Raw genomic sequence first — 23,955 nt, 5'->3', positions numbered from 1 at the left:
TTTCTTTTTTCTCCCCTTCTTAAATAGTGAGACTGCATTCAGATTTATGTGGAGGCAACATGGGGGATGAAAAGTGGGGATGAATAGTTCATCCCCACTGAAAAATTTGGTAAAGAAAAGCCTAGAATATTAGACAATTATTGTATTGGGTAATTCCCAAAAATCTGGTTGGTTGAAATCTCTCATTATCCTTTTTTTTCACCGGGAGTTAAGTGTCATTAAAGATCATTAAAACTGCATTATCCTATTCAATTTTTAAAACCATATTATTATAAAGAAACACCCTGGTATTAAAAACATATTATTTTCCTGTTTACAAAATTTTTAAAATTATCTTCATTAAAATAATATTTAATCTATTGTTAATAATATAGTAATTATCAGTCTTCGACGGGTTAAGTAATTATAATTTTATTATTAAGTTAATTAGCAACTCTAAAAACAACAAAAATTAACAAGTATGAAATTATGTTTCATTTTCAAAGGTACTATTTTATCATAATAAAATGTAAATAACATTTTTTTTATAGAAAAACATATCTTTAATATTTACAAATAATTATTTATATCGTTGGAAACTAAAATTTAACAAATTTTTATAGAAGATTATTTCAAAGAAGTGCAAACTTTATTTTAAATAAAACATTCAATCACGAAATATCTTTTTTTTTATCGAAGAATTCTTCCCTGCCGATGTTTGACTTTGAATTTGATAAATTTTATTTATAATATAGTGCGTAGTCAAATTTATGTAATAATATTTATCTTAAAACATGACTTTTAATTTCTTTCATGGAAGCATTAACATTCACATCAATCAAAATACCTCTACTTTTGGCATCAGTGATCAATTCGTTCCACATCTCATCTTTCTATGAAACAAAAATATTAAAATTAAATTAAAATTGAATTTAAATTAAACTTAATTTTGATATTTTTTAGGGTAAAAATTTTAATAGTATATTTTCTTAATATTTTTTCATTATAATCTATCCTAAAATTAATAAAATCACATTGTCTTTTATCTAAGACTATGAAACTACGACAATAAGATCAAGGGAATTAGACTATTAGAATTTTTCAAAAAAAAAAAAAAAAAAATACAAACCCTGTAATGGCTTTGTATGAATTATAATGAACTAAACCCTAATAAAAGTAAAAAAAAAAAATTATACTCCAATACCTGAAATGTTTTGAAGTTACCGCATAATATAAGACTCGATTTAGCTCTTGTTAAAGCAACACAAAGTCTTTGTCTGTCAGACATGAAGCCAATGCCATTACTTCTGACACATGACATTACGATTACATCTTTTTCCTGACCTTGAAAGCTATCGACAGTATTAACGTCAATTAAAAATTTACTTCTTCTATTTGATGAAACGGTTTTCAAACTGAAACAAATTAAAAATTTTTTAACTTTCTTGTCATTAAAAGTTTTTTTTTTTATATAATTTATTTTACTCACAGTGTGTCTATTTTCGATAATACAACATTTCTCTGATTTTGATAAGGTGTTATAACGCCAATTTGTAAAGTATCTTTAAATGAATACACATCAACGGATGTTATCATAATATAAATAACTTTCGATACAAATTCAGCTTCATCTGTATTGGCAAATTTATTTTCATCTTGAAGTGAATTTAAATTTAAAACCCTATATGAACTATATGGAACTGTTTTAACATTAGCCTTATCTATTAATTTTCCTTGATAGAAATAGGAATTGGGCCACGACAATATTGGATAGTCCATTCTATATTGCATATTAAGCATTATTATAGGATTTTCTTCTCCATAATTTTCAAAGGTTTTTTGAATTCGAGAAAATAAAGATTGATCCAGTCCCATTTCTTTGGCTTTCTAGAAGAAAATTTTCAATTTTTTATCTCATATTGTCAAATGAAAAAAAAAAAGAAATAAACTTACTTTTGAAATTATTGTTGCTGGCAGCTGATTAGTATCTCCAACTAAAATCAATTTCTTTACGCCCAACATCAATGGGATTAAATTCTCAGGTTCAGAGCATTGTGTCGCTTCATCAACAATACAAATTGGAATTTTTATTTTATCCTTTCCACTAAAGAAATTAAAATAATATACACTTGAATTTACTAAATAATTTCTGGATAATTCTAAATAATTCTAAAAGTAGTAGATTTTGCAATTTACCCAAATATTTTCTCCATTATTCCAGAATAACAATATGATAAGGTGCATGCAATTACTGTTGCTTTTGACAATACTAATTCTTCCATTTCCCGATTTATTTTATTTCTTTCAATTTGAGTAAGAGTTTTAAAATCCACACGTTGATCAATTTTGGCTTTGAATGTTTTAATATTATTTTGAAAATTTTGTCGTTGTCGATACAATTGACTGAGATCCCCTTTAACACCATTTCTCTTTATATTTTCTATTCTTTCCTCAACTAAATTTAACAATGACTCTAATTTCCTCATCTGTAAAATAATATATATATATATTAAAGTCCATGTTTTACATATTTATTTATTTTTCAATTCTTTACCTCTGCATCATTTTCCTTTCTCGTTTTTTGTTCATTTTTATTTAAACAAAAATCCTTTTCAACATGTTTTCTACCTAATTCCGCTAGAGAAATATTTTTAACTTTTGAATTCATTGCTTCTGTACGACCAACTCTCACCATTTTGATATTTTTGACTATAAAATAAAAAAGAATATTTAATTTTACAATTTATAAATTAAAAAAATATATATATTATTCGTATACATACATTCAAGATTTGATCTAATCTGCGAAAGTCGAAGAGCCAATTCATCTACTGCTGCATTTGATGGTGCACAAACTAATATTTGTGCATTTGGATTTTTAAATAAAATCTGTATAACTATATTTACAATGACTTTAGATTTGCCAGTTCCCGGTGGACCATGAATAAGAGAAATTAGTGGCTTTTCAGTTAAAGCTGCTTCCGATATTCTCATCACAGCTTCAATTTGTCTTTCATTTAGATCCTCCTTTAAAAACAAAAATTCAAAACAAAATAATCGTAAAGTAAATTCATAAAAAAAATATATAATAAACTACCTTTGACACAAGTGGAGTCTGTTGCGGTTCGGGAAGTATATAATCTTTTAATTTAGGTGACAAAATTAATGGTTCTAAATTTGAATTTGGAAGATTTTGTAAAGCTAAAATATCTCGCATATTTGATTTTAAATACATTGCACCACGTATTCTACAAACATGATCTGTCACTGGTTCAATACCATTTTTGGCCAATACACACAAAGTTACTAAAATTTCCGAGTTTGGTGTAAATTCAACTGCAAAATATAAATAATTAATTAATTAATTTATAACTTTCAAAATTTCGATCTATTTTATATTCTTCTAATATGCTTACTCAGCTTTTTGTTAAATCGCGTATTGGGCTTTATTTCCGTATTTGTTTTACTTTTAACATATGCAAAAATTGAATGAAACTGCAACTTTTTCGTTAAACTTCCATTTTTATCTGTTTCTTGTTTATAAAATGGAAGTTCAAATATTAATAAATGTCCAGGTCCAGGATAAAGTTCCTTATCAAAATCTTCTTTGCTCATCAATATTTCTATTAATAAATTTGTTTGATAGTCACCCATAAATGTTTTCATTTTTGATACTGAATTCTGAACCACAGAACAATAATGTAGTCGAAATCTATAGGAAAAAATAAACGAAACAATAAAAAAAAAAAAATCTTTTAATACAAAATTTAAAAAAAAGACGTAATCTTACTTGCTCTTTTTTTCATCACACTCGCTTTCTCTACTTAAACTATTCCATATTTCCAATAAAAGAAGAGGTCTAAAAACATTTGAATATTCCATGAATGAAGAATAATGAGTTTGTATTTTAGACAAATGATGCCTGCCATAGACAGGTGGCTCATGTGCCAGCTTCTTTTGTTCCTGTTGATGTAATATATTAATTAATAATTTTATATTTAATATAATCAGAAACAAAAAATTTGTATACATACACCTAACCATACTGGATTCCATTCAAATATTCGTGATAAATATTCATCAATTTTTGGCTCAATTTGTGACTTTTTTCGATTTATTGGAGCATCCTTTCCAACGAATCGACTTAGAGAATTTCTTGGATCTATTTCAAAGATACGAGTATCAATTTTTTCAGAGAAACGTACTTTTTTCTTTTTCTTAACTATGTTATCACTAAATAAAGGAAGACAACTTTTTAATGAATTTCTATTGACTTTTTTCTCTTCTATTGATTTCAAAGGAACTTGATTTTGATTTAAATTAACGCTAATAAAGAGCTCTTCTTGTTGACGTTTATTATTATTATCTTTCTCAAATATATCATTTGATTTGTTTTCTAATATTGGACGTTTTTCTTCTCTTTTATTAAATGAATTTTTATCAATTTGAATTTCTTTTGATTCTGGACTGAATTTTGAACAATGTGCAACTGGTGATGAACTTTTTTTTCTTTCGCGTGCAATTACTGGTTTTATTAAAGTTGCTTTTTGCTGTTCACATACAAATGAATCTTGTCGTGATTTATGTGTAATTTTAGCAATTCCCTTAGACTTTCGAACAGGAACAATATTTGAATTAGATTCACAAAGTGATCGCTTTGCTGCAAGTTCTTTTAATTTCTCCTTTATTCTCTCCTTATTGTTCATTGAATTAGCCTTATTTCTTTCTTCAAAAATATTTTCTTGAGATTTTCTATTTCTCGATCTACTTCGTATTCGTGGTGATGCTACTTTTGAGAATTCATTTTCGGATTCTTCTTTTTTCTCATTAGAATTATTATTATCTCTTGAAACTGTTAAATTAATGCCACGTTTTTCACTTTTTGTCATATAAGGTGCATCAATTACTATTGCCTTTCTAATAGGTTGTTTAATTGTCGCTTTAACTGACATTCCTTTTTCTTCTATATTCGTTAATGCCTCATCCCAGTTCTTTTTCTTTTTTTCTTGATTTCCAAAAAGTTCTGATAATTTTTTTATTCTTCGATCCATCGATGAACTTTTTCTTTCATCTACATAATGTCTCGAGCTTTCATGATTTATTTTTCGATCCTCTGATACACTTCGTTGTTTACTATCATCTATAGAATCTTTCAAACTCTCTTGATGAATAGTTTTTCTTTTTTCTTGATTATTATTTCCATTTTCAAAATATTCAGATAATTTTTTTCCTTTTCGATCTTCCGATATACTTCGTCGTTGTCTTTCATCTATAGAAAGTCTCTCTTGATCAATTGATTTTCTTCTTTCATGATTATTTTTTCGACTTTCAAAATGATCATAAGATTTTTTTATTTTTCGATCCTCTGATGTACTTCTTCTTTTTCTTTCATCTATAGAATGTCTCTTTTTATCAACAGTTTTTCGTCTTTCTTGATCATTTTTACGATTTTCAAAATATTCAGAAGATTTTTTTAATTTTCTATCTTCCGATGTGTTTCTCTTTCTTTCATCTATAGAAGATCGCTCTTGATCAACAGTTTTTCGTCTTTCTTGATCATTTTTTCGCTTTTCAAAGTATTCAGAAGATTTTTTTATTTTTCGATCTTCCGATGTATTTCTCTTTCTTTCATCTATAGAATATTTCTCTTGATCAAAGATTTTTCGTCGTTCTAGATTATTTTTTAAATTATCCTTTTTCTCTGTAGAACTGATTTTTGAATGTTTTCTCTCATCAATGGATCTTTCACTATCGTCACTGGAGCTTTTTCTTCTTTTCTTATACTTTTCATCTCTAGAATCCTTTCGTCTCTCAGTCTCTTGATATTCCTTCTCTCTGTGTGAAATGGATTTTTTCTCTTTTTGTAAATTTTCATCTTCTTTCTCTTTTTCTCGTCTATTTTTATATTTTAAACTAGAAATATCGAGTAAAGAATTTATGTCAGCCTCAACATCTAAAAATTCATCTTCATTATAAATTTTCTCATTCTTCTGCGATTTTTCTGTATCATATTTAGATAAAGATTTTCTATTATCAATTTGTTCAGTAACTATCTTATTTTCAGCCTCTTGTGATGCTGTTTGTTGTGATTGAATTGATTCATCCCATACATCGTCATCCTGTTCCTGAAATTGTTAAAAATAAAAAATCTTATTACAATGTTAATGATCAATATTATTTTTAAAAAAAAATGAAAACATACTTCTATTTCAAGAATTTTGTTCTCCTGTAAAAATTCCAATTCCGATTTATATTGATTTTTCTCTTCATATTTCGAAAAAAGTGATTCAAGTCCATCTTCATTTGTTTTTTCATTTTTATTATCAGATTTATTTTTAATTTCTTGACTAGGTCTATATACCTGACTATTATAAAGTTTATCAAACCAAGGATTATAAATTTCGTCGTCAGAGTCTGAAAGTATAATCACATCTTTATCATCATGTGATTCATTAATTTCATTTTCTTCCATTTTTATTTCACTTTTAATCACTGGCTCATCATTGAAAAGTTGAGAACAAGGAAAAATACAACGTTCATCGTCCTCATCATCGGAACTTAAACAAACAATATCATTCTGTGAATAACAAGTTGTTGGTCCTTTTTTAACAGTCTTTAATTTGACTAGTTTTGAAGTGGAAATCTGCTGATTTTGTGGTTGTTTTACTGGAACATTCGAAGTATTAGGAGTAATGTTATTTTCTTCAGCGTCTAAAAATACCACATCTTCTTCAACTTCTTCCATTTTTATTGAGGTAATCATTTTATCACTAGATGTACTTGGTGAGACTAGTTTATCACAATTTTTATATTGATAACTATTGGATGATGTTTGAAAACTGTCTTTACTCCTATTTGGTACAAATATATCAGTCATCTTTCTCTTTTTATTATTTTTCAAAATTAATTCTTGTTCATTTTTATTTACAACAGAGTCTTGTACATGTTGTTTACTGGGATTTTTTTCTTGATTATGTTTCAAATGTGGACTGTGTTTTACTGTTGCATTAAGATCCTTATTAACTGTAATGTTTTTCTTTAAAAAATCAACGTCCAATGCTTTATCACGACTTATTTTTTCGATATTGGTAATATTACTTTTCGTTTTAGATTTAATATTTTCTGCTGGTTTCCAATTTTTTTTAGTTGCTAATTCTTTATTATCATTGGCATGTACAATAACGTTAACTATTTCTATCTCATCTTCTGCTTCCAACTTTATTGAATTTATTCTAACAGAATCAACATTTGCAGAACTGGTACTTGGTAATGGATCTAAAATCAAAAACAATTATTAAAAAAAAATTAAACTATATTCTATTTAAAACTATTATCAATTATTTTATACATGCTCTAAAACATTGTTAAATTTATTTATTTATTTTAAAATTGAATAGTATAAAAAAATAATATATTCATAATAATAATAATACAATAAACAATAAAAAAATACATAAAAATTTGGATAATTTTAAACGCAAATTCATTTTTAAAAAAAACCTACACAATCTCATTTTAGTTTTGTTTTGAATTTAATCTTTCTCACACTTGTTATTAAAGTATCACGTTGCGTAATGAGATATTAAGATAAATTAATTTTACAGATAACTTTATATCAACAAATTTTAAGATTACCACACAAGTAGTTTTTTAAAATTAAACTTAACTTTTTACTATTTTTAATTAAAAGAAATAAGTTCAACAATTAGTAATCAAGAAATTTATGTTTAAAATTATTTGTTTCATCATAGAAAATTGAAAACATTATTAGAATCTTAAAAAAAAAAAAATAGGCAACAATGGCTCTGGATGTAATTTAATGGACTAATCCAAAAAAACAACACTATTACATTTCATAGCAATTTATTTAAATTGTCATGAATCTTCATCATTAAATCTACTGTAACTAAGGTATTACCAGAAGTACCTTCTCCATGTTCTTCATTGGTCTTTTGTTTTTTCGATGCATTACCCTCTTTATCTTCAGATGGTCGCTTCTTATTAACATCTTTCTCATCACTTTCCTCTGGTTCCGTTTTAATTTCCACCTGATTAGAAGAACCACTCGCAGCAGCATCCGCATTATTTATATCAAAATTTTCCACCTGTTAAATTTATTTTAACTTAAAAGATATTCTAAAATTTTAATTTTAATAAACATAAAACCTATATTAAATCATCTACATAATTATTTATATATTTTAAAATAGTAAAAGAATAAAATTTAAATATCTTTTTTTTTTTTTTTTTGAATGAAAATATAATTTAAAAATAATATACTTCATTTATATATAGTGAATAGACGTAATAATTGTTCTCATGTGGATCCTGTTCAGGTACACCAATCCCAATTTTGTCATTTTGTTTTAATAATGTGTTTGTAATTTTTTTATCGCCATTAACGTAAACCCCATTTGAGCTCTAAAATTTATTTAAAAATAATTTATTAGATTTAGGATTTGAAGAAAAAATCTTTCCAAATATATATATATATATATATATATATATATATATATGACTGTGACGATTTAAAGTAATAAAAATCTATTTTTATACATACATTCAAATCTCGTATGTATAGCCCATCTGATTGGATAATAAAGATACAGTGATTCCTTGAAACAAACATACTGGGACAAATGATTTGATTTTCTCTTCCTCTGCCACATGTATACTGCAAATGATTCTTTCATTATGTGTTCTATTTAATAACTTTTTTTTTATTTAAATACAAAATGTAGCAAAACCATTTCCATTCATTATTAAACATATAAAAGCATCAATTTCTCAAGTTACAATGAAGAATTTGCTGACCCATGCATTATAATTTATATACACTATGAAAAATGTAAAAAAAAAAAAAAAAACAATCAACTACATGATTATTACTTTAAAATACAAATTTTAGATTTTTAAACAATTTTTATAATATTTTATTTTGCCATATACCAAAAAAAAAAAAAAACAAAAAACACGTGCACATATAAATAATAAAAACATATATAAATGTAATAATTAAAATTTACCGAAACATCACTATTGTTAAGAAAAACCCTTTGATCAGAATTAATACGTTGAAGTATGTAATTAACAACCATGATTATAATGTTGTAGTTTACTCTTTAAATTCCTTTCTCTAATGCCCTCAATAATAATTAAATTCAAAATCAATTGATTCGCCTTTCTTTGTCTCCAAATCACTATAAGTTGACATAAGTCATTTTTAATTTCACTCAAATATTTTCTGAATTGAATACAATTATCCTTCTTTCTCTTCTTCTAAAATCCATAGTACCACAATACACTAATTCAAAAAAGAGTTTTTATATTCCTATAAAAAAAAAGATATAGTCAATAAGTATTTAAACCTTAATACTCATGTGATTAATTTAGCGGTTAAGTTTTCAAATTCATTTACATAAACGCGTAAAATACTTTACTAAACATTATTTAAAGTTTTTACAAAAAACAATATTAACCAAACTTTATTATAGACAATACTACTATTACCAATCAACAAAAATTGTATGTGATACTTTTTTTTTATTAATGATTCATAGTTTGCCTTACAGGGCTGTGAAACAATCTAACAACTTGTTGATTTAAAGGTACAGTCACACCACACAAAAGCAGAGATGAGAAACTAATTCAGAGAAAAATGAAACAAATTCGGGCCCATCCCTGGCAAACGTAACCTAAACTTAGCAGACAACAAACAATTTTTCAAAAAGTTTATTATGGAGTTTTGTTGTTAAAATATTAAAGTTTTAAATAACATAATAATGAATTCATAAATTCTAACTTAAAATACTTAATTTTTATATTTCCTTCACTGTAAAAAAATATAGTCCTGATACAAAAAAACTACAACAATTGAAACTACATTCTTCATTTTTGTTACAATCACAGACAGGAATAATAAAATTTGATAAATGAAAAAGTAATGATTTTAATTGACAAAAATGGCTGGAAACTTTTGGCAGAGTTCGCACCAGTAAGTTTAATATAAAAAAAAGTTATAAATTTTTGTGCAATAGTAATTATCATTTTTCATGATGTCCATTTTTAAACTTTTATATTTACTTTAAACTGTATTTCATATGTTTTAATTAAAAATTTAATAATTCTTATTTCAGTCAACAATGGTTATTGGATAAACAAGATTTAGTACGAGAGCGTCAACATGATCTTTCAATATTATCAGAAGAGGAATATCAAAAATTATTTATATTTTTTGCAAATTGTAAGATAAATTTTCTTTCTATTAAGTGATAACTTAAAAATTTAGTTTAAAATACACATTATCAAAATTCAACTTGCGATATTATTTTTCAGTGATTCAAGTTTTAGGAGAACAACTAAAATTAAGACAGCAAGTTATTGCAACCGCTACAGTATATTTTAAAAGATTTTACGCAAGAAACAGTTTAAAATGTATTGATCCATTACTTTTAGCTCCAACTTCAGTTTTTTTGGCTTCAAAAGTAGAAGAATTTGGTGTTATTTCAAATAGTAGATTAATTACCACCTGTCAGACTGTTGGTAAGTGATATATAGATTAACAAAAATTTTTCTTTTTCTTTTTTATATATTATAAAAATTATAATCGACTTTTTTTTTATATTTTAGTGAAAAACAAATTTAACTATGCTTACTCGCAAGAATTTCCATACAGGACGAATCATATTTTAGAATGTGAATTTTATTTACTGGAACATTTAGACTGTTGTTTGATTGTATATCAACCATATCGTCCTTTATTAACTTTGATACAAGATGTTGGTCCAGATGAGCAATTATTAACTCTTGCATGGCGAATTATAAATGATAGTTTGCGAACTGACGTTTGTCTTCTCTATCCTCCTTATCAAATTGCAATAGGTAAAGTAACTTTTATTAAACATTTCTACCTTTAAAAAAATAAGTTATTTACTTATTATTAAAATTACAGGTTGCTTACAAATTGCTTGTGTCATATTACAAAAAGACTTGAAAACATGGTTCGCTGAATTAAATGCCGATATGGAAAAAATTCAAGAAATTGCCCGCTATATAATTAATCTCTATGAATTGTGGAAAACATATGACGAAAAGAAAGAAATACAGGCTTTATTGAATAAAATGCCAAAACCAAAGGCTGCACCACAACGTTGACAAAACACCACATTCATTATTATTGACTTTAAGACTAATTAAGTGGTCTGATTTTTTTTTTTTATAACTTAATTACATTTTAAAATAAAAGAAATTTTCAATTTTATTTACATTTGTTTATTAGTTTCATTTTTTTCGTAATTTCACCAATATAATTATTAAATTTTTTTTTTAATTTATTTACAATTACATCGTATAAATTAAAAAAGAAAAGTAGGTAAAAAAGAACTATATTTACAGAACTTGGATTTTCTATCAGCTTGCACCTTTCATGTATCTTTTCCAAAATTTTTTAACGTCATCATGACCAGTTTTATTAACAACCATCGTTCTCTTCCTGCAAAAATAAACATTAAAATCCAATTTTTTTTTTTCAGAAATTTATCATATCGCAAAATACCTTTCACTTTGCCAAATTAAAACTCCATTTGAAAGTGCATGATCTCTTAATACTTCAAAATCAGCTTGGGAATGAAATTGAGAGTACAAAACACCCTCGGTAAACATAAATTTATTTCTTTCATTTTCCCAAAGTTTTATTTGATCTACCACAGTTGGAGGTAAAGTTGGTGGGCCATCCTTTATCATTTGACTATGTGCATGTTGTTGAAGATAGCTATAAAAATAAAATTTATTTATTAAAAAAAAAACAAAACAAAACAACAATATTTTTTTAATCTTACTTAATTATTTGTGCAGCAGTTATTCCACTTTTTAAAGCTTGCCGAACTGAATCTCTCGTTAATAGTGATACAACTAAATTGGAAAACCTATTAAAATAAAATAATATTTCAATAAAAATAATTATATCCAGATAAACATAATTTTTGAAATTCTCTAAATTACCGGCAAATCATCTTGCAGAAAAGTCCAAGTAGAGCAACATGTAAATTTGAATTAGTATAAGCACAAACTCCAAAATGAGTGTCGATCACAATATAACGTTCTTTTTCTAAATCTCTAGATAAAGGATTATTTTGCCCAGTTGCTATATTCAGTGCAAGACGTGTTGGATAGAATCTAAAAAATCGTGTAAAATCTATTTTAAAAGAAACTATTCTAAATATTCTGAAAAAAAACAAATATTTATTTACTCACCTTCCAGCCTTTCGCTTACGTTGATATACAAGTCCAAATTCTCTCAAATGTTGCAAGAAAGTTAATAAACCTTCAGACATACCTCTGGTACTATAATCTTTACCAAGTGTTGAAAAACTTAATTGAAACAAAAAAGTTAAACATTCCACCAAATTAAGTCCTCTACCTTCTATTGTGTCTAAATATTGAAGAATAAAATACCACACCTAAAATAAATATAAAATTATCAAAAAAAAAGAAACATTTTAAAAATATTTTACAAAATATTACCTGAGCAGCGGTATCTAACAATAAAAATTGAAATCCTCCTTGTGTAATTACTGGACTTCCATCTTCCTCATCACATTTCATAAGTTTAGCATGAAGTAATATACGAACAGCATCTGCTGATATACCCTCTTGTTGTTGTGATCCAACCATATAATGCAAAACACATTCCCATCTTTCTAAAGCATAAGAATCAAGAAAAGCAATGTCTCTTGGTTTACTATCAGTATCCAATTGATTTGACATTGTCCATGGTTTTCCTCCACCAAGTAATACAATTTTTAAATTTGTCTGAAATATTTTATTCAATGTCCATCCAGGTAAACCACCAGATATTGAGACCTCAGTCCAAACATTTAATTCTGTTAATGAATGAGCAACTTTTGAATGATCTTCAGCGTGTAACTTTGAACACCATGATGTAATAACTGCTTGTGGTACTGGTCTTTCAACAAAAAGCAATCTCATAATATAATGTCTTGCTATTATTGGTAATTCACGAAATACAGCAAGACAAATTGGTGGATTATGATAAAGTCTATCTAATACTTCAGGTGTTTGAGCTTTTAAATATTCATGAAGATTTTTACATTGCAGTACATTTGATTGTAGTAAACTTTTACCAGCAAATGTGTTTGACATTTTTTTAATAGAGTGGCTATTCGGCCAGTTGACTGGCAGAATAAAAATGAATTCTTTTTTTCTATATCACATATAATCCTATTTAGAATGAAAAGAAAAAGGCCGGCAGTTTTTCACAGATATATCCACTACATGACACTAGCACTGTAAGAGGTTAAATAAACAAGGCATGATCTTGGATCATGAAGCATGTAGTACGTAGAGTGGGACTGGAGATTTGACCAATCAGATGGTTGGATTTTTTTTTGAAAACTTACTCCACCCTGATATGCGAACGCAACACATAATTTAAATTTACGCGCTTTATTGGGATCGGCTAAACTGCAATACGCCATCTGGTGGGGACCCATTCTCTCCCTCCATTTTCTTTCTTTGTCTCTCTTCAATTAATAGGTTAGAAAGAGTAGAAAAAACAAAATGGAGGGAGAGAATGGGTCAAAATTACTAGATTGTTACTAGACCACCGTTCCCAATTTTTTCCTAGTAACTACGTTAGACAAACTCGCTTTCAATAAGTTCAATTAATTTGACAAATACCCAACAGCTGTTTATACCTGATGGGCGTTTATACTCCGTTTTATTAACAACACACTGGCCAAATAGTGAAATCATCTTATTCTGTCAATGCTCTGGTAGAATAATTAATCCACCTTATTTTGACAGTTTCTCTCTACGACGCAGAATCGCAATGTATTTCTCATCACTGGCCAAATAATTAAATCACCTTATTTTGACAGTGAACTGTCCGAATAGACGTATAGTTTATTTATTAAATGTTTTAAAACAATGGCTAGTGGAGGTGGTGGTAGTTTTATTAGTAAACCGGCTAGAGGCTGGTTACATCCTGATCATCTCGTTAGCAAGGAAGGAATTACCTATGCAGTTAGGGTAAGTTGAATTTTTCTCAAAATTGAGATTTTTAACTTCGAGCTGAAGGAACAAAACTTTTATTTACAATTATTATAATTATAATATCGTTAATAAATATTCAGAAAATTCTTTCTTTTTTGTTAAAAAAAATATTGTTTTCTATTTTACAGTATATTGGATGTGTCGAAGTTAATACGTCAATGAAAAGTTTGGATTTTGAGACGAGATCATGTGTAGCCAAGTAAGTTTTTTCAAAAAAAAAAAAAAACTTTAATTCTTTTTATTTATTAAATTAAAAAAAACAAAATAAATAATTGATTGAATTAATTATCTATTCGCAGAGAATGTATAAACAGGGTGTGTGAAGCTGCAGGAATAAAATCAGCCGATAAAAAGAGAAGGGTCGGTAGAAATGTTTTAAAAGCAATATCATATAAGCCTTATATGGATCATGCAGGATCAAACATTGAATTGACCATAAGTAGTTGTAGTTTAACTTTAACGATACTTGAAACAGATCAAATAATTGCTAAACATGAAATGCCTCGCATCTCCTTTGCCTCTGGCGGTGATACGGTAAAAAAAAAAAAATTTAATATATTTTTTTAAATCTCTTCAAAAAAAAATACATTATTTAAAAATTCTTTTGAATTGAATTAACTTTTAAAAATATTTTTGACAATGTATTTATAATACAAATTTATTATTTATTCAATTAATACTGAAAATATAATTGTCAATGATTAATTTTCTATTTCTAGGATATTTTAGACTTTGTTGCTTACGTGGCGAAGGACATTAAAGAATGGCGTGCCTGTTACGTTTTAGAATGTGGAGGTGGTTTAGCACAAGATGTAATATCAACAATTGGACAAGCATTTGAACTCAGATTTAAAGAATTTCTCACTAAACCATTGCAGTGAGTTAAAATTATCACGAAACTTATTAAATTAAAAAAAAAAAAAAATTTCATTAATAATTGCTTTACTTGTAAATTTAGTCCAGCATTGAATGGTTTACGAGAAGCAGACAGAGATTATTACAATGATTTGCCGGGAAAAGTTCCACCAGATATAGGACCTCCTCCAGTACCTCCACTACCAACTTCTGCATCCACATTGCCAAATTTAAAACATCATCATTCCAATCATAATCATGCGGGGAGCAGCATTCAAAATACACCATTACCCGATCCAACATCTAGCAATTGTATGAAACAATCACAACAATGGTCAGGTAATGGAAACATTTATCATTCAATATAATTATTTATTATTTTGATCTTTCTCAAAATTAATTTTTATTTTTTTTTTAATTTATTGATATTTAAATTATTATTTTATTATTGTCATTTTCAGAATCAGATAATTTAATTGACTTGAGTTCAGATTCCCTTCCTTTACCTTCCAATTACAATGTACCCGAGCACAATTATGTGAATGACACAATCATTGCTGCAAATAAGGAGAGTAGAAGAGAACCAGTTACTTTCTTTGACGCCTTTGATATGCGTAAGATAATCACAAGATTTGTGTTTTATTTTTCTTTTTTTAAATAAATTTTAAAGAATCTTTGTCAATTTTACCAATCGGACAATTTTCGTATTTAATTTTTTAATTGTTAAAATTTAGATTAATTTTTTAATTAAATAAGATTTGGATTTAAATTGTAATTTTTCATTTTTAGAACCTTTTTGTACTGCTATATCGGAAATAATCAAATTGAGTCCTGAATCACAAAAACAACAATTGAAACAGGAAATTTGGTTTCACGGAAGTGTCAGTAGATTTGAGGCCGAATCTATGCTTTCTAGAGTTTGTATTCAATTTTATTCTTCTCTTTTTTTTATTTGGAAAAAATAATTAATATCTTGTGTATTTTTAGGACGGAGATTTTCTAGTTCGAGAATCTCAAGGTTCACCCGGTCAGTATGTATTAACTGGCATGAATAATGGAACTCCAAAACATTTATTACTGATCGATCCTGAAGGAGTTGTAAGTGTTCAAAAAATTTTCTATTCTATTTATAATAAAAAATAGTGAAATATAAATAATTTTTTTTTTTTATAGGTACGCACAAAGGATCGCGTTTTCGATAGTGTAAGTCATTTGGTAAATCATCATTGCGATAATGCTTTACCAATTATATCTGCAGATAGTGCTTTGGTACTTCGGTATCCCGTCCCTAGACGTACTGCATTTTAAGAAAAAGAAAACAGCTTCTCAAGAACAAAAAAAATAAGCCACTAATTTTATCGAATTTTTATGCAAATTGTCTTGTGACTGTTTTTTTTGTTTGTTGAAGAAACGTATAAAGAGAACAGGGAATTTACAGTATAGAATTATTCCATTTGCATAAATACAGGAATATGTGCGAGAAAATATAGCATTTTCATCATAATACAATTTACGTGTATTTAAATTTAAAAAATACTAACTAGAAAATAATTGGAAAAAAAATATTAATATACCAAATTTACGAAAATAGTTTTAATCGACGTATTTTTAAAAATCTTCATTGTTATTAATTATTATTTTTTTATTCATCACATTTTTTTTTATACGAATTTCATATTGTATTATACTCAAATTATATTGAATCTTTTCTTTTAAGAGAAAATAATTCTATTTTTAGAGATCTTTCTTTTTTAAAAGAATAGTGAATTTTTGAAAGAAGAAATTTCAAAATATTGAATGAGTTTGAATTATTTTTGTATTTAAATGAAAAAAAAAAAACGAGAAAACCAAAGTCTACCAATTATAAAATGACTTCAATCTATGTTTCGACCAAATATTATTTTTATCAATATATTGTGATTTCAATGATTTTTACAAATATATGTGATTGATAATTAACTTTTTAATATGAAATTATACATTTTTCATACTAAGATTTATACATATACATTTACCATTTAAATAATCAATGGCTTTATGTATTAAAATTCATCTGGAAGTTGATAGTAAAAGAGAATTGCAGTTTTATTGGTTGTTATATTTTTCTTTATTTCCATAAACAAAATAATATATTTTTAAAACCCTATTGACATTTGAAAAGTAATAATGAATTTAGATTAATAACTCGTTATTCAAAATAATTTTCATTAACATTTATCTAAATAGCAATATAACGAGGAGAAACATTCTTAGTAGAAAAAAACATCTATAAACTAAATTGATCTGAAATATTTTGATCATATAATATATATATATATATACTGTAAAATATAAAAACATTATTTCTGCATTATTATATATCTAAATACATTAAATTTTTAGATGATTTACAAGGATGAAAAAACTATAAGAATATATTTTCGTTCTGCAGTTATTTTTTTTATCACAAATATTCGTTAAAGTTATTTAACAAAATTTCATCTTGATTATTATTCATTATACAGTCATTTCTTAGAGTTAAGCCATATTTTTTAAGAAAGCTAAAAAGCACAACTTTTTTTTTATGCAAACTGTTACTTTTATGACGGAAAATACAGCTTAGCTCTATTAATTTAATATTTTTTAATCTCATTTAAATCAATGATAATTCTGCCAACTTATAAAGCGAGATAAAAAAATATTTTTTTTAACAATCATAATTGAACACACGTAAGTTACCATGAATTATTACGTATTATAAAATTTATATTTTTAATATAAATCTATATAATTTAAAAATATTTCAAATATTAATATTTACAGATTCCATTAAACATTAAGTCGATTTTTTTGTTTAAACATTTTTGATCAACGTTTTCAATTTTTAATTTCATTAACTATATTTATATATATATGAACATTTTCTAAAACTGAAAGTTTTCTAGAAGAAAAAAACAAAAATAAAATTGTAAAACAAATTAGAAAAAAGAGAAAAAAAATTACTTACAAAGTGAAATGCTTCACTAAACACGAAAATTAACTTTAACTTTGAAAAAAATATTAATTTTTTTTTTATACTTGCAGACACAAATAATAATAATTATTATTTTTACTAAAAAGCCTCGTTTTTAGGGAAAACTGATTTACTTTTCTATTACATAAATGTTTACACCATTTCATATTATAATGATCACTGAGAGAAATTTTTACTTTCACTGAAAAAAAAAATATTTAAATATTTTATTTTTGGCACCATTTTTTCTTTTATGTAATAGCAAAGCAAACAAATTTTCCAGTAAGTCTTCAAAATATCACTTTGTGATTAAAAAAATTGATGAACATTTTTCATTTTGAACTTACTTGCGATTATTGACAATGATTATTTAACCTTGATTAAGTCCAGATCCATGAAGTTCTATGAAACTTTCCAATGATTGTGGTACACTGCCACAGTAAGATAAATTATATGTTTTTACTACTTTTGCAGCCATACACTTTAACGATAGTTTTGTTTGTGTTCGTAATATTATATCAGCAACACCTGAAAATTTCAAATTATTATGAAAATCGAGTTTCAAATTATTTTTTTTTTTAATTTTACAAATGTTAAATTTATAAACCAGTTGTTGCAGACTCATAAGGTGTTTTTCCTTGACTATTTACAGTATCCATATGTGCGCCAGCTTCTATTAATCCCATTATAATTGCGTGTAACGTCAAAAAATCACTGGAAATAAATTGAAAATTATAATTATTAATTAATTAACACAAAGGGACAGAAATAATTATATACCTTATTGGTTTTTCGTAACTGACAATTACATGAAGTGGAGTATTTCTTTCGCTATCCATTGCATTCACATCGGCACCGCATTGAATTAATAATTTCGCTGTACTAGCACAAGGAAATCTGTAAAAAAAAAAAAAATAAATAAATATAATGATAAACTCAATAAATAATCAAAACTTACTTGCAAACATCGTTTGTATGAAAATCATCGACGGGAGTTTCAGCATTAACAGCAAGATGTAAAATAGTTTGCCCATCGCGAAGAGTAACATTAAGTGCACATAATTTATGCACTAAATAATGTGCTTTTCTTAAATCTATTTTATCCTTTTCTCTTTCATTTAATGTTATCAATTTTGTTAAAATTGTCATGATATACAGTGTCGTTGTGATATTCGATTCCATTTCATCCTAAAAAAGGAGTATTTTATTATTTTTTTTTACATTTATAAGTTTAAAAAAAATTCTCTAGTATCGTAATAATTTTTATACTCACTTTACTTACGATAGACTGATCAACATCGTCTTTCGGTTCTGGATTATTAATTTTTGTCTTATTTCTCTCAAGTTCCGTGACACTGGCCTCTAAAACATTTAAGACTTGAGCAAATTGCAATTCAACGCCCACGTGAATCATCTGCGAGAATACCTGAAAAATTTAAAATGATTAATTAAACATTTAAATAGTTTAATAAAAAAAAAATAAATTTGTTCTACTTGAGCAAATCGAAGGAGATCCTTGACAACAGAAATATTATTTAGCTGCCTCAAGTGTAATGCACGTAGCCATAAATCGATGCATCTATCAAAACGAGCAGCATCCGCGAAAACAGCTCCTCTATAAACAATCGGATGTGGCACTTCTGGATTATGTGTTCCTAAAAACAAAGATACAAAAAATAAATGTTTTGAAATTTTTTTTTTTCTTTGATAAGAGAAAAAATTACCTAATATTCTTTCTCTAATAACCAATGATTCCATATGAAGGGAATTTGAATCGTCTTTTATACTTTCTAATTGTTGCAAATTTTCACATTCTCGCCAATTTTCATAAGCCGACACTGGTTCACTTCTTTTTTTACGTATAATATTATTTGGATCACTAAACCTAACATACATTTAATAAATATTATTATTATATTAAATAATAAATAAATCAATTTTGAAGAATATTTTTACCTCAAATCCATAGCTTTGAGTAAATATAAATATGCCCATCTGAGACAATAATTATCCTTGTCATTAGCATAAGATGCTCCCAATAATTCATAAGCATCTATAAGATCTTCCTTGGTGACTTCTTCTCTTGTCACTAAACATTCAACAACATGTCTTCTCGTTCTTTCGGCAGCCACCATTAATGGTGTCATTCCAGAAACATTTTTTGTCATTTTTGTCCCGTGTTTCAATAATTCGGATACTATTTTACAGTGATCGCATTCTGAGGCAAAGTGCAAGGCCGTTGCACCACAATGTGCCCGTTCATTTGGATCTGCACCGTTTTCTAAGAGAAAACTCACCTGATTTTAAAAGAAATTGTTTTTTAAATATTCAAAATAAATTTAAATTAATAATGAATTTAAATTATTAATAATAAATAATATTAATTATTTTATATACTAACAACGTCAAGATGGCCTTTGTAAGCTGCGATCATTAAACAAGTATTGTTGTATTTATTAGCCATATGAATATTTGCCTGATGATCAGTTAAATACTTGACAATATCCAATCTTCCATTAAAACAAGCAGCTCTCAAAGGCGTGGAATTTGTTTTTGTTGGATGATTAACATCTGCTCCTGCTTTAACAAGTGTCTTAACAACACCTAAGTGGCCAGCACCTGAAGAAAAATTAATATTAATAAAAAAAATACTAAAATAATTTAATTACATTAATATTCGCAACGATAATAATGAAAAAAAAAACAATAAGAAAGTATTGATATTAATTTCTAAAATTAAAAAATATTAAAAAAATTAAATTACCCGCAGCACACCAAAGAGCACTTGCACCTTCAATTGCAAAACCATCAAATTTAACAGTTCCTTCTTCTTCTAAATCGGGTTTAAATTTATCAATCAACATTTTTACCACCCTATCATTTCCATAACGAGAAGCAACAATTAAAGGTGTACATCTTTGTCCATCATCTTGTAGTACTTTCTAGAAGAAAAAAAGAATTAATAAAAATTACGATACAACTTCTTTAGAATGTCACATAGTTTTATTATTTATTTATTTCAGAAAAATAATCCATTAGTTATAAAAAAAAAAATGTTAATTAATTTTTCTTTGTAAATTAATTTATATAGAGTTCTTTGTTCCTTTGAATCTTTGTTTGAAAGTTTCTACGTAGACATTATTGGCCAATTGCCAAAATGAGAAGAGCCAACTGAGTTCAGTTACACGTGCGTCGTTTTTTTTTTTTTACTTCCAACAAGATCACTAACATGCGACAAAGTGATGAACACCACATGAACTAAATTAATAATCTCACTATGTATAGGACAATATTTTTTGTCATTAAAAAAAATAAGTCAAAACATTTATTTACTATTAAAATGACAATAAAAATTGTTTAAAAAATTCCTATTACATTGTTTTACTTAATAATTTTATTGAAATAACTTATAATGATTCAAAAAAGCATAACTAACAAAAATAAACCAAATTTAAAAAAAGAAAATCAAGATCAAAGGGCTTAGAGAATGATAAATTAGAGATGACAAGAGAATAAATGACGTTTTACCTGATTGATGAGACAGCCAATTTGTTCGGAAGTTTTTTCACTGAGAAGAGCATAAAGTGTTATTGCCATTCCATCTCTAGCTGCATAATAAACCCGATTCATAAGAGAAAGGCTGACATTAGTTTTTTCAGCCATCTCAAGGGTTGAATCAGTTTGAAATGTCATGGTCATGGTTCCTCACTTTAATAATAATAATAATAATAATAAATCGCGCACTTCTACTTTCTCCAACGAATCATTCCTGCAGACTGATAACCTCAAAAGAAAAAATTTTTACTCTCGCCGCCCCATTTACGCTATAAATATACCCCAACTATATAGCTAATACATCAAACTATACATACATATATGTGTGTTTCAAGAGAGAATTCACATGTAAAAATCTTATTGAACTTGCCTCTGTAACGAAAATAGACAATGACTTGTACCAAAATTCGTGCCAAGATTATAATTTTCCTCTTAGTTTCTTTTATAGGCTAAATCAAGTTTTATATATATATAAAATTTTAATTGAATACCTTAAGTACTACCAAAAAATTCATTATATACATAAAGAAAAATTATTTTCATTCCACTAATGGTATTCAATATTTTGACAGATTCTTTTTGGAATAAAATGACGTTTTGTTTAAAGGTTAGGAAAACTGCTTTTTTGCTTTGCAAAGATATGAACAAAATCACAAATACACTCGCGAAATATATATATAAAATTACATTTTTATAAGTATAAAGAAATATATTATAATATATAGTAAATATTTATAATTAAAATTATCTCTGGATGTCTATATATGAAGAAATAAAAACAAAGTTAGAAATGAGCTATGTTTTTAGAATGATCTTATAAGCGTTAGTTCTAGGGTTTGTCCGACTTTAAAAGAGGTCACTACTGGTATTTGTCTTTCACTCTAATTCGTTAATTCAAATTTCAGCGGGGATAATTAACCAATGAGCACAATTGTTTTCGGAAACTGTCGTCTGCTTTGAAACAGCTGATTTTGCCGTCTGCTTCCGGAGCAAGAATAAAAATTTTAGGTTATTTTGTTGATTCTTTGCAATTAAATGAAGTTCAAAAGTTACATTAATTAATTATTAAATCCTTTTTATGAATTATAAATAAGAATTCAATATTTTGCAAACTATGACTGAATCTTCTGTTAAAAATGTGAATAAAACTAATGATGATGATGATATTGACGATCCACTTGAACGCATGTTAAAAAAAACAGGATGCATGGAATTGCATTTTAAAGTTCAGGTAAAAATTTATATTTTTCGTAATTAATTGTGTTATATTATTCATTAAGTTTTCATTTAAAAATACTTATATTTATTTAATTACTTGTGTAAAGTCGAAAAATAAAAATTGTATTTTGCTTTTTTGTTTTAAAATTTAAAAATTTTATTTTATTTTTAAAATATTAAAATTGTAAATATATTTTTAAATTTATAAATCTTAAATTATTTCAGGAATGTATAGCAGAAACACAAGATTGGAGAAAGTGTAAAGAACAAGTCAATATATTTAGAACTTGTATGGAAGAATATCAACGAAATAAGAATAAGAAATAATCACAAAATGTCATTAATGATAAATAAAATCAAATCTCTGCTCAGTAACCGAATTCAATCAGTGTTAAATTGTAAAATGGTAATAGTAGTGCGCACCGATATTCCAATGGGAAGAGGAAAAATAGCAGCTCAATGTGCTCATGCTGCTGTGCAATGTTGTCAAGAAGTTAATTCTTCTAAAACACATAAACTAGCATTTAATTCTTGGTTACTAGTAGGTCAACCAAAAATTATACTTCAAATTTCCAATGAAAAATCACTTCTAAATTTAGCTAATGAAGCTAAGAAAATTGGACTTCCTTTTGCAATAATAAGAGACGCTGGTAGAACACAATTAGAACCTGGTACTATTTCCGTTTTAGGAATTGGACCTGCACCTAAAGAACATGTCGATAAAATAACTTCATCGTTAAAATTACTGTAAGTCTTAAAAAAGAAATAAATTCCTAAATTTTAAAATAATTTTTCACTTTCAATTTAAACAAAATATTCCAATCTTTTAATTTTTGTGATAAAATAGTTTTACACTATAAAAGAATAAAATCTATTTTCTCAGATATTTAGTTTATTAATTTTTTTTTCTTTTTTTTTGTTCACATATAAAAAAGAAAAACATTCTCCATTCCAAGTATAAACGTACAGTATAAACATATACAAATTAATATTAAAAACAATTAAATTGATCATGATACATTTTTCTTATATAGATGGCGAGTGCAAAAAAAAATAATTGCAAAAATTTTCTTTTCATAATTTAAAAGTCATACTTTCAAATTTTTAAGTCAAAATTACTAACAAAAATAACGAGAAAAAAAATTCTACAATTAACATGCTTTTTTTTTACATTATATCGATACAATATTTTATATACTGTGCGAATAATTTTTACATAAATTTTTTTTAAGGAAATTTACTTTACTTTCTCGAGTTCTACTTTCTGTATTTTATTCTTAATC

The 23,955-nt window shown here is 26.3% G+C and overlaps 6 protein-coding genes across 16 annotated transcripts; 3 read left to right on the top strand and 3 right to left on the bottom strand.

Annotated features, from left to right (window-relative positions):
* Positions 1-507: 507 nt before the first annotated feature.
* LOC127277273 (probable helicase senataxin) lies at positions 508-9,556 on the bottom strand. Of its 7 annotated transcripts, none has more exons than XM_051298264.1 (17): positions 9,490-9,556; positions 9,006-9,310; positions 8,540-8,653; positions 8,260-8,400; positions 7,898-8,084; positions 6,182-7,254; positions 4,014-6,104; positions 3,770-3,942; positions 3,396-3,691; positions 3,077-3,315; positions 2,763-3,006; positions 2,534-2,688; positions 2,176-2,465; positions 1,933-2,083; positions 1,469-1,866; positions 1,184-1,394; positions 508-872 (listed from the first exon to the last, which is right to left on the bottom strand). In XM_051298264.1, exons 2-17 carry the CDS (start codon positions 9,075-9,077, stop codon positions 762-764), a joined length of 5,946 nt encoding a protein of 1,981 aa, XP_051154221.1. In that variant the 5' UTR covers positions 9,078-9,310; positions 9,490-9,556; the 3' UTR covers positions 508-761. The 7 variants fall into 7 exon arrangements, with proteins under 7 accessions (XP_051154221.1, XP_051154240.1, XP_051154249.1 ...); XM_051298283.1 differs by having other exon boundaries at positions 9,459-9,545; XM_051298292.1 differs by having other exon boundaries at positions 9,425-9,498.
* Positions 9,557-9,689: 133 nt separating this feature from the next.
* LOC127277370 (cyclin-C) lies at positions 9,690-11,239 on the top strand. The gene is made up of 5 exons (XM_051298467.1): positions 9,690-9,973; positions 10,116-10,222; positions 10,315-10,521; positions 10,609-10,860; positions 10,931-11,239. The coding sequence occupies exons 1-5, from the start codon at positions 9,942-9,944 to the stop codon at positions 11,131-11,133; spliced, it is 801 nt and encodes a 266-aa protein (XP_051154424.1). The 5' UTR covers positions 9,690-9,941; the 3' UTR covers positions 11,134-11,239.
* LOC127277352 (general transcription factor IIH subunit 4) lies at positions 11,069-13,314 on the bottom strand. Its single transcript, XM_051298443.1, has 6 exons — positions 12,502-13,314; positions 12,232-12,437; positions 11,980-12,153; positions 11,817-11,903; positions 11,534-11,749; positions 11,069-11,470 (listed from the first exon to the last, which is right to left on the bottom strand). Exons 1-6 carry the CDS (start codon positions 13,138-13,140, stop codon positions 11,389-11,391), a joined length of 1,404 nt encoding a protein of 467 aa, XP_051154400.1. The 5' UTR covers positions 13,141-13,314; the 3' UTR covers positions 11,069-11,388.
* Positions 13,315-13,586: 272 nt separating this feature from the next.
* On the top strand, positions 13,587-16,995 carry LOC127277360 (SHC-transforming protein 1). The gene is made up of 9 exons (XM_051298455.1): positions 13,587-14,028; positions 14,181-14,251; positions 14,352-14,586; positions 14,772-14,929; positions 15,011-15,246; positions 15,369-15,521; positions 15,697-15,824; positions 15,895-16,005; positions 16,081-16,995. The coding sequence occupies exons 1-9, from the start codon at positions 13,927-13,929 to the stop codon at positions 16,213-16,215; spliced, it is 1,329 nt and encodes a 442-aa protein (XP_051154412.1). The 5' UTR covers positions 13,587-13,926; the 3' UTR covers positions 16,216-16,995.
* Positions 16,996-18,246: 1,251 nt separating this feature from the next.
* On the bottom strand, positions 18,247-22,227 carry LOC127277332 (protein fem-1 homolog B-like). Of its 4 annotated transcripts, XM_051298395.1 has the most exons (13): positions 21,946-22,227; positions 21,772-21,826; positions 21,428-21,683; positions 20,664-20,841; positions 20,301-20,518; positions 19,856-20,196; positions 19,624-19,784; positions 19,394-19,554; positions 19,173-19,325; positions 18,858-19,087; positions 18,680-18,796; positions 18,507-18,613; positions 18,247-18,427 (listed from the first exon to the last, which is right to left on the bottom strand). In XM_051298395.1, exons 3-13 carry the CDS (start codon positions 21,596-21,598, stop codon positions 18,270-18,272), a joined length of 1,995 nt encoding a protein of 664 aa, XP_051154352.1. In that variant the 5' UTR covers positions 21,599-21,683; positions 21,772-21,826; positions 21,946-22,227; the 3' UTR covers positions 18,247-18,269. The 4 variants fall into 4 exon arrangements, with proteins under 4 accessions (XP_051154352.1, XP_051154363.1, XP_051154345.1 ...); XM_051298406.1 differs by having other exon boundaries at positions 21,772-22,227; XM_051298388.1 differs by having other exon boundaries at positions 21,428-21,826.
* A 197-nt stretch (positions 22,228-22,424) lies between these two features.
* On the top strand, positions 22,425-23,461 carry LOC127277374 (cytochrome c oxidase assembly factor 4 homolog, mitochondrial-like). 2 transcript variants are annotated; one of them, XM_051298486.1, is made up of 2 exons: positions 22,425-22,685; positions 22,898-23,121. In XM_051298486.1, the coding sequence occupies exons 1-2, from the start codon at positions 22,569-22,571 to the stop codon at positions 22,997-22,999; spliced, it is 219 nt and encodes a 72-aa protein (XP_051154443.1). In that variant the 5' UTR covers positions 22,425-22,568; the 3' UTR covers positions 23,000-23,121. The 2 variants fall into 2 exon arrangements, with proteins under 2 accessions (XP_051154443.1, XP_051154435.1); XM_051298478.1 differs by having other exon boundaries at positions 22,537-22,685; positions 22,898-23,461.
* Positions 23,462-23,955: the final 494 nt, after the last annotated feature.

This window comes from Leptopilina boulardi, unplaced genomic scaffold (assembly GCF_019393585.1).
Source record: "Leptopilina boulardi isolate dan_hultmark-lab unplaced genomic scaffold, ZJU_Lbou_2.1 LbouV2_110, whole genome shotgun sequence".
Classification (NCBI taxonomy): domain Eukaryota; kingdom Metazoa; phylum Arthropoda; class Insecta; order Hymenoptera; family Figitidae; genus Leptopilina; species Leptopilina boulardi.
The sequence above is the reverse complement of the archived record's forward strand: the minus strand, read 5'-3'. Positions and strand labels throughout refer to the sequence as shown.

Coding starts and splice junctions, on each gene's coding strand:
- LOC127277332 (XM_051298378.1), bottom strand. CDS start 21,598: ATGACCATGACATTTCAAACTGATTCAACCCTTGAGATGGCTGAAAAA. Junction 20,197..20,300: donor ACAAAGGCCATCTTGACGTT/GTTAGTATATAA, acceptor TTTTAAAATCAG/GTGAGTTTTCTCTTAGAAAA. Junction 18,614..18,679: donor AGTTACGAAAAACCAATAAG/GTATATAATTAT, acceptor ATTTATTTCCAG/TGATTTTTTGACGTTACACG.
- LOC127277352 (XM_051298443.1), bottom strand. CDS start 13,140: ATGTCAAACACATTTGCTGGTAAAAGTTTACTACAATCAAATGTACTG. Junction 11,904..11,979: donor TTCTGCAAGATGATTTGCCG/GTAATTTAGAGA, acceptor TTATTTTAATAG/GTTTTCCAATTTAGTTGTAT. Junction 11,471..11,533: donor TTAATTTGGCAAAGTGAAAG/GTATTTTGCGAT, acceptor TTATTTTTGCAG/GAAGAGAACGATGGTTGTTA.
- LOC127277273 (XM_051298264.1), bottom strand. CDS start 9,077: ATGGTTGTTAATTACATACTTCAACGTATTAATTCTGATCAAAGGGTT. Junction 6,105..6,181: donor ACAAAATTCTTGAAATAGAA/GTATGTTTTCAT, acceptor TAACAATTTCAG/GAACAGGATGACGATGTATG. Junction 1,395..1,468: donor TTATCGAAAATAGACACACT/GTGAGTAAAATA, acceptor AATTTGTTTCAG/TTTGAAAACCGTTTCATCAA.
- LOC127277360 (XM_051298455.1), top strand. CDS start 13,927: ATGGCTAGTGGAGGTGGTGGTAGTTTTATTAGTAAACCGGCTAGAGGC. Junction 14,029..14,180: donor GAATTACCTATGCAGTTAGG/GTAAGTTGAATT, acceptor TCTATTTTACAG/TATATTGGATGTGTCGAAGT. Junction 15,825..15,894: donor CCGAATCTATGCTTTCTAGA/GTTTGTATTCAA, acceptor GTGTATTTTTAG/GACGGAGATTTTCTAGTTCG.
- LOC127277374 (XM_051298478.1), top strand. CDS start 23,007: ATGTCATTAATGATAAATAAAATCAAATCTCTGCTCAGTAACCGAATT.
- LOC127277370 (XM_051298467.1), top strand. CDS start 9,942: ATGGCTGGAAACTTTTGGCAGAGTTCGCACCA. Junction 10,522..10,608: donor TACCACCTGTCAGACTGTTG/GTAAGTGATATA, acceptor TTTATATTTTAG/TGAAAAACAAATTTAACTAT. Junction 10,861..10,930: donor TCCTTATCAAATTGCAATAG/GTAAAGTAACTT, acceptor TTAAAATTACAG/GTTGCTTACAAATTGCTTGT.